This window comes from Palaemon carinicauda, chromosome 1, assembly GCF_036898095.1.
Source record: "Palaemon carinicauda isolate YSFRI2023 chromosome 1, ASM3689809v2, whole genome shotgun sequence".
NCBI classification, from domain to species: Eukaryota; Metazoa; Arthropoda; class Malacostraca; order Decapoda; family Palaemonidae; genus Palaemon; species Palaemon carinicauda.
In genome coordinates, this window is record NC_090725.1 from 260,567,073 (window position 1) to 260,583,037 (window position 15,965).

The 15,965-nt window shown below is 33.1% G+C and overlaps 1 protein-coding gene across 1 annotated transcript in view; it reads left to right on the plus strand.

The window, feature by feature from the left end:
- The window catches only part of ctrip (E3 ubiquitin-protein ligase ctrip), a 113,639-nt gene extending 98,297 nt beyond the window's left edge, over window positions 1-15,342 (plus strand). The window contains 11 exon segments of the mRNA XM_068389555.1: window positions 1,222-1,418; window positions 2,285-2,476; window positions 3,121-3,402; window positions 5,370-5,570; window positions 5,714-5,905; window positions 11,007-11,227; window positions 11,639-11,742; window positions 12,938-13,764; window positions 15,125-15,178; window positions 15,180-15,230; window positions 15,232-15,342. Coding sequence (XP_068245656.1) covers window positions 1,222-1,418; window positions 2,285-2,476; window positions 3,121-3,402; window positions 5,370-5,570; window positions 5,714-5,905; window positions 11,007-11,227; window positions 11,639-11,742; window positions 12,938-13,764; window positions 15,125-15,178; window positions 15,180-15,230; window positions 15,232-15,327 — 2,417 coding nt within the window. The 3' untranslated portion in view covers window positions 15,328-15,342.
- Window positions 15,343-15,965: the final 623 nt, after the last annotated feature.

Sequence of the window (15,965 nt, forward strand, 5' to 3'; positions counted from 1 at the left end):
GTTTTCAAGATCATATTTTCCTATGGGCCAAGACAGTTTGGTTAGCTGGTATGTGCATCTATCTGAGAACCTGATAGTACAAGAATGACTGTTTGATCAATCTCTCTGCCTTCCATGGGTGTCGCCTAGACTATTGTATCTAGGTGTGTGGAGATGTCACTCTAATTTGGTCCCTTTTTGCATTTTGAGATAGTGCATTATGAACATAGGATTGGTTTTCACTGTTCTGAACTATTAGTTGTGATATGTCAAGTTTCCATTACTTTAAATGATGATTAAAACTTTTTCTTTTAACATTATCCTTGTTCATGTATCATTGTTTTCAAGGATATGGGCATTGGGTAAACATATACAGCTCAATGAAATTAATAGTATGTACTTAAGGGAATATAAAAGCAAAGTGCAAACATACTTTCCTTCTTCCTTACTTTCAGTAGTTGTCCTCTCAGGGTACCCAATTAAAATAAGTTGGCCACCAAGCCTAATATCTTCTATATCCAAGTGATCTACTAAATCCATTGGTCTTTGGGATCTATCACTTTTCAACCATCCTACATTTTGCTTTAGGTTCAACATAGTATAGTCTAGTTATCTCACAAGAAGTTAGGTAAGTATTAGGGCACCATTAGATGATTTCAACAGTAATATGATAGTATAAATGCAGGTAAAAGTTTGTTGAATGATGTACATTTTGAAAGACACTTTTATTAAGAGTTCTTCAGTAGCTGTTCATTATGTTGCCTTTTGCTTCAGCATTAAGGATTAGAATAACATTTCATATAGTAATAGCAATTCCAAAAGTATTTCATATTTTCCTTATTTATTTGAGATTGTAGTATTTGAATTTGAAGAATTTATCTCGGATTGTTTCAAGTGAGCTCAACGTGATTTATTCATGATTGCTCTTTTAGCGACATATTTTACAGAATTATACAAGTGTTCAGGTATATTTTGTTACAATGTGTACGGTGCTACTTGAAAATATTCTATTGGCATTTTTTCATTTTCTTGCAAGTGCATAAGGTGGGTAACATAACCTTACATGGGTGGAGAGTGACAATATGAGTGAACATGTTGAGAGTTATCCACTAATTTCAGCGACCAGAAAAGCAGAAAGTACGAACTAAGCTTAACACTTCCAAAAGATAGTAAATTTTATAATCCTTACAGGTATTTAAAAAGAAAAAAAATTCTCTTTCTAACACAATTTTTTTTTCCAAGATGTAGGCCTAAGTGGAGGAAAGGACAGCTGGAGAGGCATGGGTAGTCGGACCAAGATTGTTAGTGGGAACAATTCCACAAGCACTAGTGGAGGAGGAAGCAGCAAGGTCAACTTTCTGGCTAACTTTAACCCCTCCCGCTGGGGAAGGTGCAATTCTACCTCATCTGCTCCCTCGCATGAGCCACATACGGGCAAGGTGAGATGGTTTAATTTCTTAAACATCAGATATTGAGTGATTTCTGCCCATTTTATTTTCCATATCCGATTTTACGCAATCACGTTTTAAGATTGGTTACTACTACCGAGTAGAACCATGAAAAAGTGTCTGTATTATACTGTATATAGATATACTGTATGAATTAGGATGGGTAAAAGAATTAAGAATGAAAGTATTGAACTTTATCATATTGCACTACGCTGGATGAAGATTTTTATGAAGAAAATTATGCAATACAGTACCATTATTTATTTTTTGATTTTTAATGATATGCAAAGCTGCATCATTTGGAAAAGCCAAATGCTAAAGCCTTTAGTGGAAAAGCCTAGTAGGCAAAAGCAACAAAGAAGTAAAGATAAAACCAATCAAGATGAATTAAAAATTTATGTAAAACAAACAATGAACGAGAAAAAAAAAATAATTTTGTGACAGCTGCTGAGGGGAGATTGTATTGTAAGTGGGTAACTTATTTGTATAATTCAGTCTAGGATCTTGAAAATAGACTAAAGACTACTATTTAATATTTTATGATCTACCAGGGATCAAGTTCAATAATCAGAAAAGAATTATGGTATTAAAGGCTCGCATTAAAAGATCGAAGGGTATTAAAAATTTGTCAAACCCTAAAAGTTGATCTATATCATTTGGATAGTACTGTAGTACAGTACTGTCCTTGGGTTATCATCTTGAAAACTTGAATATTTGCAGTGTGTAATAAGTATTTGAAATCCCTCAAACACTTGTATATTATGAATACCTATCACTGTCATAAAAACCACTTGAATTTGAATATTAATTTTGAAGCATGGGTGTTTTGTAATATTTTTGTTTATTGCCCTTTTCAGGATAAATTGTTGGGAAATAACTCCAGTAGTAGTACTAACAGCAGTAATAAAGAAGTTGTTCGAGTTTGGGTAAGAGACCAAGCACAGAGACTCAATCAACAATACTTCACAACAGATCTACAAGGGGTAACCCATCCAGCCCTAAGTGTTCTAAACAGATTAATAGCTGCAATTCAGCAGTTAGAGCAAGAGGTTAGTGGTTTGAAAAATGTTGTAAAAATAGACAAAGTTATCACTTTTAGTATGTGATGGAAATGTTTTCGTAAGTAAATTATTAACAGGTCTATAAATTGCATTTCTAGGATTCTCATAATCAATTTTAATATTTATTCTTGACAGTTTTGTATACATACATTTGAAAATTATGGTATTGTAATTGATGTTAGTTTTGTAGTTTTCAAATAATATTGATTTCAAGTTGATATATTGGAAAGAAAACATCCTTTCTATAACCAGCCATTCGTCTGTGTATTTAGTAAAAGAAAAAAAAATGAAAAAAAAGAACAACAACATGAAAGAATCAGCAAAATAACAAATTCTTCCTACTTATACCGCCATCCCAATTGCTACGTCGTAAACATACCTCCTCCCCAACTGTTACACGCCAATCATCCCTTCACAACTTAGTATAGAATCTCATTCATGTAAGACACATTTAATGCACTCTTTTCCCACGGATTGCCTGTTCATCCTCACAACTTACTATTAAAAGCAATTTATTGGGGCTAAAGTACCCCAAAATTGGAATTTTTTCCTATGCTGGTTCTTCTATGCACTAAATTAATGTATTATAATGCATTGTCTTTTTGTACAGTTATTCTTTTGTTTTTTGACAGCCCAATAATGCTGTGGAGGCACTGAGGGATATCAGTAGAATAGTCATGGAGAGTGATATCAGCCCTTTTGAAGTCATTCACTCTGGGTTGGTTCGTTGTCTCCTAACCTACCTCACTGCCTCAGACAGCTCAACGTTTTCTTTAACTCATGATGGACTGCTCTTGGCCGCAATAGGGGGAATAAATAACTCGACAGAAAATGGGAGCCTAGCTTCTGTTAGTATAAGTACACCTCGAGAAAACAGACTCAGGAATTTCCTTCATGTCTTCCTTGGATGCCCTGTAAGTTGCATGTCTGCATGTTTTTATTGAATGGTCTCTTTATTCTGGCATTACTCAAAATTTTCTAGACAATTCCTGTTTTCCCAATAGGTAAACTCCGGTGTTGGTAAATTGTATCTATAATGATGACAGTTTATCGACTTTATATAAGATATATTTTATCATTTAGTTATATTAATAATGATGATAGTCTATGGAGTTTTTATAAAACATGTTTAGTCAATTTTTCTATCTGCTCAGGTCAAAATATTTTGTTTAAAAACAGATCTAGGCAACTAAGTCAGTGGATTGACAAAAATCCATGCATTATTAAAATGTCACCTCTACTTACATGTTACGTATGCATGATATTGTAAAATTTAGCATTTGATCCATGAACAGGGGTATTGACTTTTGTATTCAACAACCCTTATTATTGTACTTTTTTGTCTAGATAGTAAACATGTATTATCCTTTTGGTTCCCTTTTAAGTTAAGTGTATGTTAGTATGTTTAAAAAAGGATGACCACATACACATATTTTGATATGAAGTCTGAGAACCGTATATAGTATTAAACATTATCAATTCACTGCTCAGCAACATATCTATCTATTTATATGATCTTTTATTAAGGCCAGGATCACCTCCAAACATATTGATAAAAAAAAACTACCTAGTAACTAGATATTTTCAGGGTACAGTTGTGTTAATATTGCCAACACTAAATGAGCATAAGAACTCAATATGTATGTTCTTTGTCTGTCCGTCACTCCGTACTTATGTCCGTTGTCATGAGAATTGCGGTCTTGATTTTTTTTTCCATGTTAATACTCAAATATGTAAACAACGTAGTTTAGTTTTTCCAGAAATCTCAAACAGATCAAGGTAAATAGATGAATAGCTGTGACGTCGTGCTGATTTTTCCTAAGTTAAATTCTCTCTAGCAATATTACCTATTACTTTATAAAGAAAGCTTATTTACACAAATTAAAAACATATATACATTGACATGTGTAATTTCAAAATGATTAAATTATTTTTAAAATTTTGGCAAATATTTGAAGCGGAAAAATTTTAATCTTGAGTAATCGCTCTTCAAAATTTTCAGTTTATTGCTAGAACTTTTTATTACACGATACTTTGGTTATTGACGTTTGGATTGCTATTATTGTTGCATGTGACATTCTAAACAGTTATATATTGATATTAGAATTAATATGTTCTTGTCTATTGTAATAAATAGAAATGGTTATTATTTACTAGCGTTGATATCAAGTTGTGTCGATATCGTTCTCTCTCTCTCTCTCTCTCTCTCTCTCTCTCTCTCTCTCTCTCTCTCTCTCTCTCTCTCTCTCTCGCTCTCGCTCTCTCGCTCTCTCTCTCTCATATATATAGCTTCGCTGCTGGGGTGTTTCACAGCCTCGAGTGAGCAAAGGGGTGAACAGATCCCTGATATTGCTAGATCTTCGACAAAAATACTTAAAAAACAAGAGGAAATAAACAGTTTCAAACCGCATAAGGCTTATTCTCCCGCTCAGCCCTTTAAATAGGTTATGCCACAGTTACACCCACGTCCCTTTAATGCTCTGTGATCAACGAAAATGGTCATTGAATGCTCAAATAAACTTTGCGCTGTATGCTTGGATAGTCATAGAATATAAATACATAAAAAACAAATTAGATTTGTTTGAAAAATAATTGGTTCCCCTAGGATGAATCTGGTCTTAACAGTACTATTATTTTATCCTTGTATTTTGCAATCTCATCAATTTAATCCCTTAGTATACAGTATTTACTACTAACAACATATACTTATAGAGTATAGTATATACAGTAGCTCTCATATTTGATAAAACTGCATTGTGGGATCATTAAATATTAAAGGTTAGGTGTTAGGTGCCTACTTCAGGCACTGGGTCATACGGCCCAAGATCTTTACTCCAAATCATATCACAACGGTTAAAATTAAATAATTTTTTTGTTTCAGTTGAATCCATTTAGTTTGGGGAGTGTGGACACCGGTCACATTGCATTGTTCAGTGCCCTTGTGACAAAGTTGAATGGATGTGTTAATCAGCTTGAACAATTCCCAGTAAAGGTTCACGATTTACCTGGCACTGCTCTCTCTGGTTTAGGCCGGGGAGGTTCAACATCTGCCATCAAATTCTTCAACACACACCAACTGAAGGTTAGGAAATCTTTTATGCTGAGTGAGAGATTGTTTTGCATAGATTAACAGGGCATGCAATTATTATATGATCCTGTCATATGGAGAAAGGAAGTTTTGGTCATGGATAAAATATTTGTTAGTTAATTGGATTCCTTTTACAGTGTAATTTACAGAGGCATCCAGACTGCACTAGGCTCAGACAGTGGCGTGGGGGCCCAGTCAAGGTCGATCCTCTTGCTTTAGTCCAAGCCATTGAACGGTATCTCGTCATTAGAGGTTATGGTCGACTCAGGGATGAAGATGACGACAACTCTGATGATGATAATTCGGATGAAGATATAGATGACACTCTGGTAAGTTTTATCAAATCTCATTGTACTTTCTCTAAAAAGTTTTGATGTTAAGGTTGTTTGATGAAAAATTAGCAGTGGTTGCTAATTTTTATAACATTTGTAAAAATTTGGTGGCCCATTGGAATTTCTAAATTTTGATGAAAAGCTTAACCAAATGCAGATACCCATGTAGAAAACTAATAACTTCTTCAACTTTTATGACCATTCATAATTAGCAGATTACCCAAGTCTAAAAAACTCAGGTGGACAGTCTTAGCATATGCAAACCTGTACTTGAGCTCTTTATTCAATTTGAGAGGTACCCTATTTGAAATATTAAAATCTTATTAAAAAAGATACCTTGGCAAAGAAAATAAAAACTGGTAATATTGCTGATAATAACCAGCCCTGATAAGCTGATGTCCTTTTTCTCTTGTTGCAACCTACGTTTTAATCTTTAGTTGACTTCTGATCCCCATTTTTCAACTCTTAACTTGTGGTCCAACCTCTTAACTTTTTAAATGTTCCTAACCTTTAGAAGATATGTAGAATATGTGGATTTAGTGTCCCTGAAAACATACACTTATGTCATTTTAATAGTACCAGAGATTGAAATATTCATAAGTTTTATATTGACGCAATTTTTTTACATTTGAATCTTGCATAGGCATAGTATTTGCATAAGGTTGTTAATCAAAATCACAAGAGATTTGAATATGAGTTACTTTGGTATACGGTTTAGGCATTTCAAGTATATATAGTATATAGGTATTATTTTATAAACATTGGAAATCTCCTGTTTTGCTCTAGGTTATATTCTCTAAATTTTCTAGGAAGCATTGACGAAATTAATCTCTAGAAATTTTGTCATGCATAAAATATTTCCCTTTGGGTTAGGCATGAAGTAACCAATCCTTTTGTCATATGGATTTCCTTCCATACTTTCCATTTAATGTGTATCAACTTTCCCTTTTCTGTGTTTTTTAACTGGCTTTGTCCTATCATCCCATACCTGCCTGAGTGACCTCAATTATTCCCTGCCCATGCCCATACTGCCTCATCTCTTTTCTACTTTATTTGTAATATAGTATTGCACTTGCGAGCTTTGAATCTTAGTATTCTGTGCTAATAATTAATGAGGAATTTTCAACTTTCTCTTCACTGCCCATGTGATTGCCAATTAGATGTAGTTTCCATTAGTTTGGAGATCTCTGCTTAACCCTGCCCATTTTATCTTAATATTGTTATCCATACTTAGTGCTGGATTCACCCATATATCTTTGCCATAGCAACTACAAGGCTATGTTTTGAAACTTTGTGGGTTTTACAAGTGACTGTGGCCTCCTTGAAATTATAAAACTCCAATAATTACCGTATTTCTTGTCATAAGACGCACTTTTTTTCCTGAAAAATTACCCCCAAAATCACTAGAAAAAAGTTTAGAGGAGTTTGACAACCCTCAAACACCCAAATAATGACATATAGTACGGTCCTGAATTATGGGTGTTCGAATTCTGCGATTCCCCGTTTATGCGGTCGGTAGTTCTCAAAAATAGATTTTCTGTATCTACAAGCTGTTCAAAGTCTGGAAGTCAAGTACTACAAAACATATCAAATCTATTGCCTTTTTAAGTATATTGGTAGCCATAAATACGGTGCTTCATAATAAATGTTACCAAACCATATTTATCTTACATTTATTAGTATAATTTCATAATAAATAGCCTATTTAAGGAAAAATTTCCAATCACAATTGAAATCGGCTTTTAACTATGTGAGTCCAGCTGACAAAATGTAAACGGAGTTGTGGTTACGTTCTCAGCAATCTTTATCTTTCTTTAACCTTTCAATAATTTTAATAGTAGTGTTAATGATGGTATATTCAAGCATTATTGTTGTTTTGTACAGTATATATATAAGCTTTAGTTTTCCCTCTGGGTGTTCAAGGTATTCACACGTGGGCTGGGTTCGTTTATCGGCAGTAAATAACGTAAATTTCGGCAACAAGTCTGCAATATTTTGTCATCCAAACATTATAGATTTGCTTTACAATGATTTGTTTAGTATAGTACAGAGAGAGAGAGAGAGAGAGAGAGAGAGAGAGAGAGAGAGAGAGAGAGAGAGAGAGAGAGAGAGAGAGAGAGAGAGAGAAACCTCAAATCTCTCTCTCTCTCTCTCTCTCTCTCTCTCTCTCTCTCTCTCTCTCTCTCTCTGTAAGAAATAAAATCTTAGTTCACATATTACAACCTGAGTTTAAGAATGAAATTAACATGACTATTGTTAGTATGTATGTATATATATATATATATATATATATATATATATATATATATATATATATATATATATATATATTTATATATGTATATATATATATATATATATATATATATATGTACATGTATATGTATATTTATATATGTATATATATATATATATATATATATATGTACATGTATGTGTATATTTATATATTTATATATATATATATGTATATGTATGTGTGTGTATATATATATATATATATATATATATATATATATTTATATGCAGAAGAACCACAGGGAAAATGAAAATACGAAATATACACTTAAGTCCTGACTAGTTTCGTGATACTTCTTCAGAGGACTGATTTATTGAGAAAGGTTTCTTTACATTTTATAAGGAAAGCAAACTTACGAACATACATATAGAGATTTAAAGAACAATGACACTCCCTTACCAGTTACCTGGCCTTGAGTCAGGTGTTAAGTGGGCGGAGTCCCCAAGTTCATTAGACACCTGCCAAAAACGGTCATTTCTAGTGGTGGGTAAATTCTTGTTTTTCAGTACAGTTTATTTATATGAAAACACGGTAGCCTTATCTATATAAATACATAAGCAAAACATACACATACATACATATACAGTATATATATACATACATATACACATACATATACATATATACACACATACATATATATATATACACATACATATATATATACACACATACATACATATGTACATAAACATTTATATACATACAACATTAATATCATAAACATATAATCATGTATATATCAATACTTATATCTAGCATAACACTATATAGTGCTAATATACTTATGCATACTATATAAAATAATTGTACCCTTTAATGAATGGTAGCTTAGGTCTAAATATTAATTTCACAGCGACGTTAATTATTCACAATACAAACTGCCAGTTTCATTCATCTTGTCGATAAATTGTTTGGTTTTATTAATTTTTGTTCAATGTTAGGTGACAAAGTTTCACAAAATGCTTTTGGGATAAATTATAAGAAGCAGAAAATAGTTGATACCTTGAAAACCATGAGAGTTGCAAACTCGAGATTGAAATGCCTGTATGAATTTAAAAAAAGAAAAAAATATCTGTCATGCAAGCTGCTTATAGACTTTATGAAATGCTTAATAAATTCTATAGTGTTAAATTCATGCTTACATGGTGATTAAATCAAATCTCTTGGAACACTACTCTGGTTGCATACACCAAATGAATGGCCCACATGACAATCTAAATTTGGTAAGTTTTAAGTTTTGCTTAAAGTATTTGTTGAAAAAAGCAATTACACGGTTAAGTGAAAAAGCTCCAACAAAGTGTATAGAAGAAATTTAATGTATTAAAAGGGCAGTTGTCATTTGCTAATGCAAAACAGATCACTGAGCAAAAACTCAGTAGAAATGTGCTTGACTAGCATTTTGTTGAAAAATATCAGTGAACTTGAAATTAAAAATGAAGGTATAATGGATGATATGGGTGAAAAACAGAATCTGACTGAGAAAAAGGTAGTCAAGCTTCCAGTTTATTTCCAAGTCTCTTCGCTTCACAACAGTGCTTTCATGTAAACAACACTTGAAACACCAAACACTATGACTAAATCTGTAGTCATGGTGGCAATTACGACTGGTTTATTGGTTTCTTATATGAATATGTAATAGAATTAGGTTAACCTGCATGGAGCTGATAAATAGTAACTTGAACATTTCATAATGCGCACAAAATATGAAAATTGGCTGTCAGACAATATTCACAGAGTCGCGACTATGAATTGCTGCTAAGACTAAGACTGCTTATAAAATCCTCAATTTCTCTTTTTCCAAAAACTGCTTTGGTAATTTAAGGGTGCGTGTTACCACTTGTAGCGTCTTATGACACGGGAAATACGGTATCATTCTGGCTGTACTTTAAATTTGCTACCTATGGCAACAAAAACTTGTTTTTACTTGATTTCCAATATTTTTTCCTTTCCATTCTTCTGTCTTTTCAAACATTTTCTGTGGTTATTTTATGTTGTCTGTATTGTTTTCTCTGGCTTGGAACCACACTGTTGTGCATCAGTTCTTTTTTTTATTCTTTCAAGTCTGCTCTAACATCATCAAAATTAAGAAAGCTTTGTTATTTTTCCAACTGCTTTTATCAAATACTTTGCTATTTCTGATGATCCTGTACAGTTTGTAATCTCCTTTCAGAAAGATTACATTATTCTTTCACTTAAGTTTCTTTTTCAATTTGTTAATCTTTGCCAGTCAAACAATCTTCATAAATTTTGCCATCAAGAATATTCACTTCCACATTGTGGTATGATTGATTCCATTCCAAATAATCATCTTGATCCTTTGCCATGTGCTTTTAGCCCGCCTTTTCTTCTCCGTTTATACAGTTCTATCTACTTAACTAGGTAAAGCCTAAAAGCACTGATCCTATCTTCTAATGCTACTGTTATATCTTCATTCCAATTGTGTTTTTTCATCCACCCCTATAGTCTCCAGATATTTCATTTGTGATTTATGTGCCATCATTCACAAGTTTACGTCATCTACTGTTTTGTTATAATTGCTGAAGCTTCTTTCTAATTTTTTATACAGAAAAGGTACATAAATAACCCTTTGATTGAATTTTAAAATTTGAAAGTCTTAAGTATTCAGTGTAGCTATATTTAATCTAGGGTTTTTTTTTTTTTTTTAATTGGATTGTTTTGATAAAAGGTGTACAAGAGCCTGACTAAATCCATATTTTTATATCTTAATTGTCTTTTCATGTACAATGTATAAACTGTAATCTTTATGCCGAATATTATTTCATGTCTTTATTAAAGTACTCTTTACAGGCTGCTGTGTCTGTCAACCAGAGCTCCTCAAGTCACAAGTTGCAGTTTGTTATGGGAGACCACATTTTGCCATACAACATGACAGTCTACCAGGCAATCAGACAATTTTCTTCACCATCAGATGCTAGTGCATCAGAAGCTGACACGGATACGGAAACGCCTATTTCTCATTCAGCAATCTGGCTTCAAACTCATACCATATATTATAGGTATGTTCATTCTTTCTGCAAGTTATTCACATCAAAGGATGACTTCACAATTTTAAAATTTGAACTTTATAGAAGAATTGCAATACAAGTTTTAGGTTTCATATTTTCTAGAAAAAAAAGCTTCTAAGGGTAAAAAAATATATTATTTTATTGTTACACCAGTGTTGGGTGAATATTGATTTTACATCCTCACATTTCTAAGTCTTCCAACCAGTGTTAATGTGGTGAATGAAGAATTTAATTTCATGTTGATCACATGACTGTTCCACTGGTAAAGTAGTGCTGTAAATTCTTGATGTGGTTTAAGTTGTAAAAAGATATGCTTGTGTGATAATTGGAAAGAATATCATGTGCCACCACTTGTCTAATTCTTTCATTCTCTCATTTCCCCATATTTATTATTTATCTCAGGCCCGTACAAGAAGAGGAGCAAACCCGCAGCTCAAGTGGAAGAAAAGGAAAGGCTGGTGGTTCAAAGCCAAGTCCTAAGAAGAAAGCGGACACCTTGGTTGGAGGTGAGACTTTTAAGAGCTTTTTAAAGCTTTATTTTGAGGCTGAATTTCAAATATAAAGGATACTTAACTACTGGTAAATTACTGTATGTTCTTTCAACAGGAAAGATGAAATCTTGAATGAATAATGACCTTTTGCTCCATTTTTATTCAACAGTATTTTACTGTAACAAAGGTATTAGTGATGTTCAGTGGTGAACTACATTTGTTATGAAATGAGGGCAAATTTCAAGCTTTGTTTCTAACTCGATACCATTAGTAATTTATTTTACAAATAAAAACGTAAATTTTTCATTGGTCCTCAAGCAAATGCATATGAATGAACAATGTGCAAGGAATTTTGTAACTTGTAACACCCAGAGAAAATATGGAAATCATCCTTATTGTAAGGTAATTGTCCACTTCTCTCCATTGTACTTTTCTACATATTGTTTAGCGTCTCATTGTAAGTGTTGATAATCATCCTCAGGTGTTTAAGTGTAAGTTTTGTTCAATAGCTGCCCAATAATGATGATTTACCTATATCTGACACATGAGATGTTCTCTAAATGCAGCCATGAATATTCAAGACCAAATCTTTCCAGTATTGCTGTCCCAAACTGGGTGAACCTGTACCTCCCTAATAATTCCATTGCATGTCTGCAACAGGCATTAATTGTAGTAACATTTCAGACTTGGTTTGTGCATACATTCTCAAATTCATTCTCCTACAAGAGCTCTTTCTCCATTCATGGTTCTTGTTCTATAAGTCTTTCTAAATAGATACTGACTGGGAATTAAATTTAGCGTTGAAAATTTTGTATTTTATCTGAGTATGAATGACTGAATTACAAGTTTTAGCATACTGTGAATTATCAATTCTTAGTGTTAAGTTAGTATGGCATTGTGCTTTCATGAGTGTTTAGGTTCCCCCCTAAAGTAGAAACTGATGAAGCATTGAAAGTATCTATTCTTTTATATTCTTTAGCATTATTTGTATTATTAGTAGAATTTTGTGTCACATCTTATATAATACATTGCTTTGATAATTTTCTTTTTTCTGTCTTGCTATTCTATTTTTTCAAATTCATAATTTCAAAGTTGTGTGCCTACATTTCAGTCTATCATAGTCTAGTTAAGCAATTGAAAAAATTGGAACTACCTTTGAAATATACTGCATAGATAATTGTATAATTTTTTTTTTCATTTCTTACAACAGATGGTAGTATTGTAGGAGGGAACAATAGTGTTCTAGACCAGTACCTGACTGCTAACCTGCCTGCCAGTGTAACTGTGAGTGACCCTAGTTTGGAGGTTCTAGCTCTTCTGCGAGTCCTACATGCACTGAATAGGCATTATGGATCTCTCTATCCTCCAGCTACGTACCCGTCCCCTCTGCCTATCACAGAGTTCACAAATTTGAAGCTAACTGCCAAAGCTAATAGGCAGTTGCAAGATCCTTTGGTCATCATGACAGGAAACTTGCCACCATGGTTGCCTCAAATTGCCTATGTTTGTCCGTTCCTCTTCCCGTTTGAGACTCGCCAGTTGCTCTTCTATGCAGTCTCATTTGACAGGGATCGAGCTTTACAACGACTAATGGATTCTTCACCAGAGCTTAACTCCGTTGACAGTAGTGAACGGGTCACCCCAAGACTAGAAAGACGTAAAAGAACAGTTTCTCGTGATGATATTTTGAAGCAGGCTGAGGCTGTGATTAGTGATTTAGCTTCTTCGCGAGCCATGCTAGAAATTCAGTACGAGAATGAAGTAGGAACTGGTCTAGGTCCTACTTTAGAATTTTATGCTCTTGTGTCAAGGGAACTTCAAAAGGCCGATCTTGAGTTGTGGCGTGGTGAAACAGTGACTGTAGAAGAAAGAACTGAAGACAATCCTGGGAAGTCAGTGAAATATGTAAATGCCAGCAATGGTTTATATCCGTTGCCTGTGCCTCGAAACATGAAAAGTGCACATATGACCAAGCTTAGAAACAAATTCAGGTTTTTAGGAAAGTTCATGGCTAAAGCTGTCATGGATTCCAGAATGGTAAGTAACCTTTTTGATATAAAATATAAAATTTTTTATGGATACCATTTCTATTTAGTAATTGGTCAGTATTTCCCAGTAATAAGAATGTTTGTTTTAACATTCTTAAAGCGGGCAGCAATGAAACTAATTTTATCATAGTCGTTTAATGTCTCACTCATTTAATATATTTACTTAGTAGTTATAGATGAATTATTGCTGGTGGGTATTTGAGTTTTAACAGTATGTAGAATGCTGGCCAGAAACATTGACCCCCATAAAAGTGGAAAAAGATGCAGACAGAGTAGTAGTAGTAGTAGTAGTTTGTGAAAAAGCTTAGGCAGGAGAAATCAAATACAATCTTTATGCACCTTTCCACCTTATGAAAACTATCCAGTTAGAATTTTTGTCAAATGTTATCAAATCCTTTAATCTGTTCTCGATATGTTAAAATCTGCTTAAGATTGGTGGGCAAATGTGTGCTAATAGGTTTTCATACTAAAGCAGATGAACTCGGAACTTTTAATTTCAACTTCTAAGTCCAATTAAGTTTCACTGGTTGGTTAGTTATTGGTTTTAGTTGTCTGGGTAGATGTGCAGTTCTTTGGTGCCATTTATAGTAAAGATTTTCAGCCAAAATTAGTGGTATATGACATAAGCCTAAGATGCCATTTTTGTCAAGAATTTACTTATATTTTATTTTTTATTTCAACCTTTAAAGGACATTTATGAGGGCTGTATATGAGAGGACCAATGAAAAAGAAATGTTTTCTGGCATCTTATATGTAATTTTCTCAGTACACAAATAAATCATAATGAAGTATCTTACTATTTGCCAGTACTGTGTAGGATGTGTTGACAGATATGAACAAAAAATTAATTTTTCACACACAAAGGAGGATTGTAGTTAACTAATCTAAGGTTCCAGAGTGCATTTTAGATATGTTTTCAAGCCAAATTTAGTTTTAAAACCAACTACACAGGTCGTTTTTATAATTCAGCAGTCATTTTATACAACAGATATCACCTAAATTCATTAAAATTTGCCTTAATTTTTCACTTGTCTTCTCTAAAGGTCGTTTTATACTGTACGTGGAAATTTATGGTACTCAAATTTGTGGAGGACGATTAATTTGAAATGCCAGTCCAAATTAATGTTTATTAGATGAAACGATACCAAAATCGAAATATTTTCTTTTGGCATTTTGATTGCTGGTCAGTAATTAGTTTTTAAATTTGAGATATTGATTTTAGCTTTGGTAATAGTGAATTCAAGGACTAAATCCACATTAGGTTTATGACCTGCACTATTATACTGTTTGTTGAGCTTTGATACCAAGAGGTATCGCACTGTTTATTTAATGTTATTTCATTATTTCAGCTTGACCTTGGTTTGCACCCCTGTGTGTACAAATGGCTTTTGAATGAGGAGTGGGTCTTTAGGTCTTGGAGATGTTACCTCTCTGGATCCAGCTTTAGGCCAAACTTTTGGACCGCTTGCACTCGACCGTCTTGCATAAAAGACGTGTCATTGCCCATGCAGAACAGGAAGGAATCTCAGGATCTGAGCTTCAGGTTTGTTAATGAATCTAATGTACTTTATTTTGCCTTGGTACTAAATTTGTCTATAACTTTCTTACTGTTGCTATAGCCTTGCAATGTTGAAATACTTTACTTATAATTTTGCACATCTGTGGGAAAGATAACATTTGAAGCTGGTATGAAGATCAACATCAATTAATGTGCCGAGACCCTAGAATAAACGTTGTGTAAATGCATTAATAGCACTGATACTAGTAATTAAGAGTAGTATAGGGATATATTTGACAAAGAAAATCTGATACTAGTAATTAAGAGTAGTATAGGGATATATTTGACAAAGAAAATCTGATACTAGTAATTAAGAGTAGTATAAGGATATATTTGACAATGAAAATCTGATACTAGTAATTAAGAGTAGTATAGGGATATATTTGACAAAGAAAATCTTATATATCAGCTTTAAAGATACGAATCCAAGCTTGTTAAAATATTTGATAAATCCATAAACTGCTCTGTTTTGGCTACCCTTGCTATGAAAAATTTATTTCCATTTGTGTTAGGTGGCCTGCATTTATGGCCAAGTTAAAAAATGCTCATCTTAGTTTTTTATTTGTAAAAAGGGTGCAGTTTTAATGATTGGAAAGAAATTTTCATTTTGGTAAATGTAATTATGGAAAGTT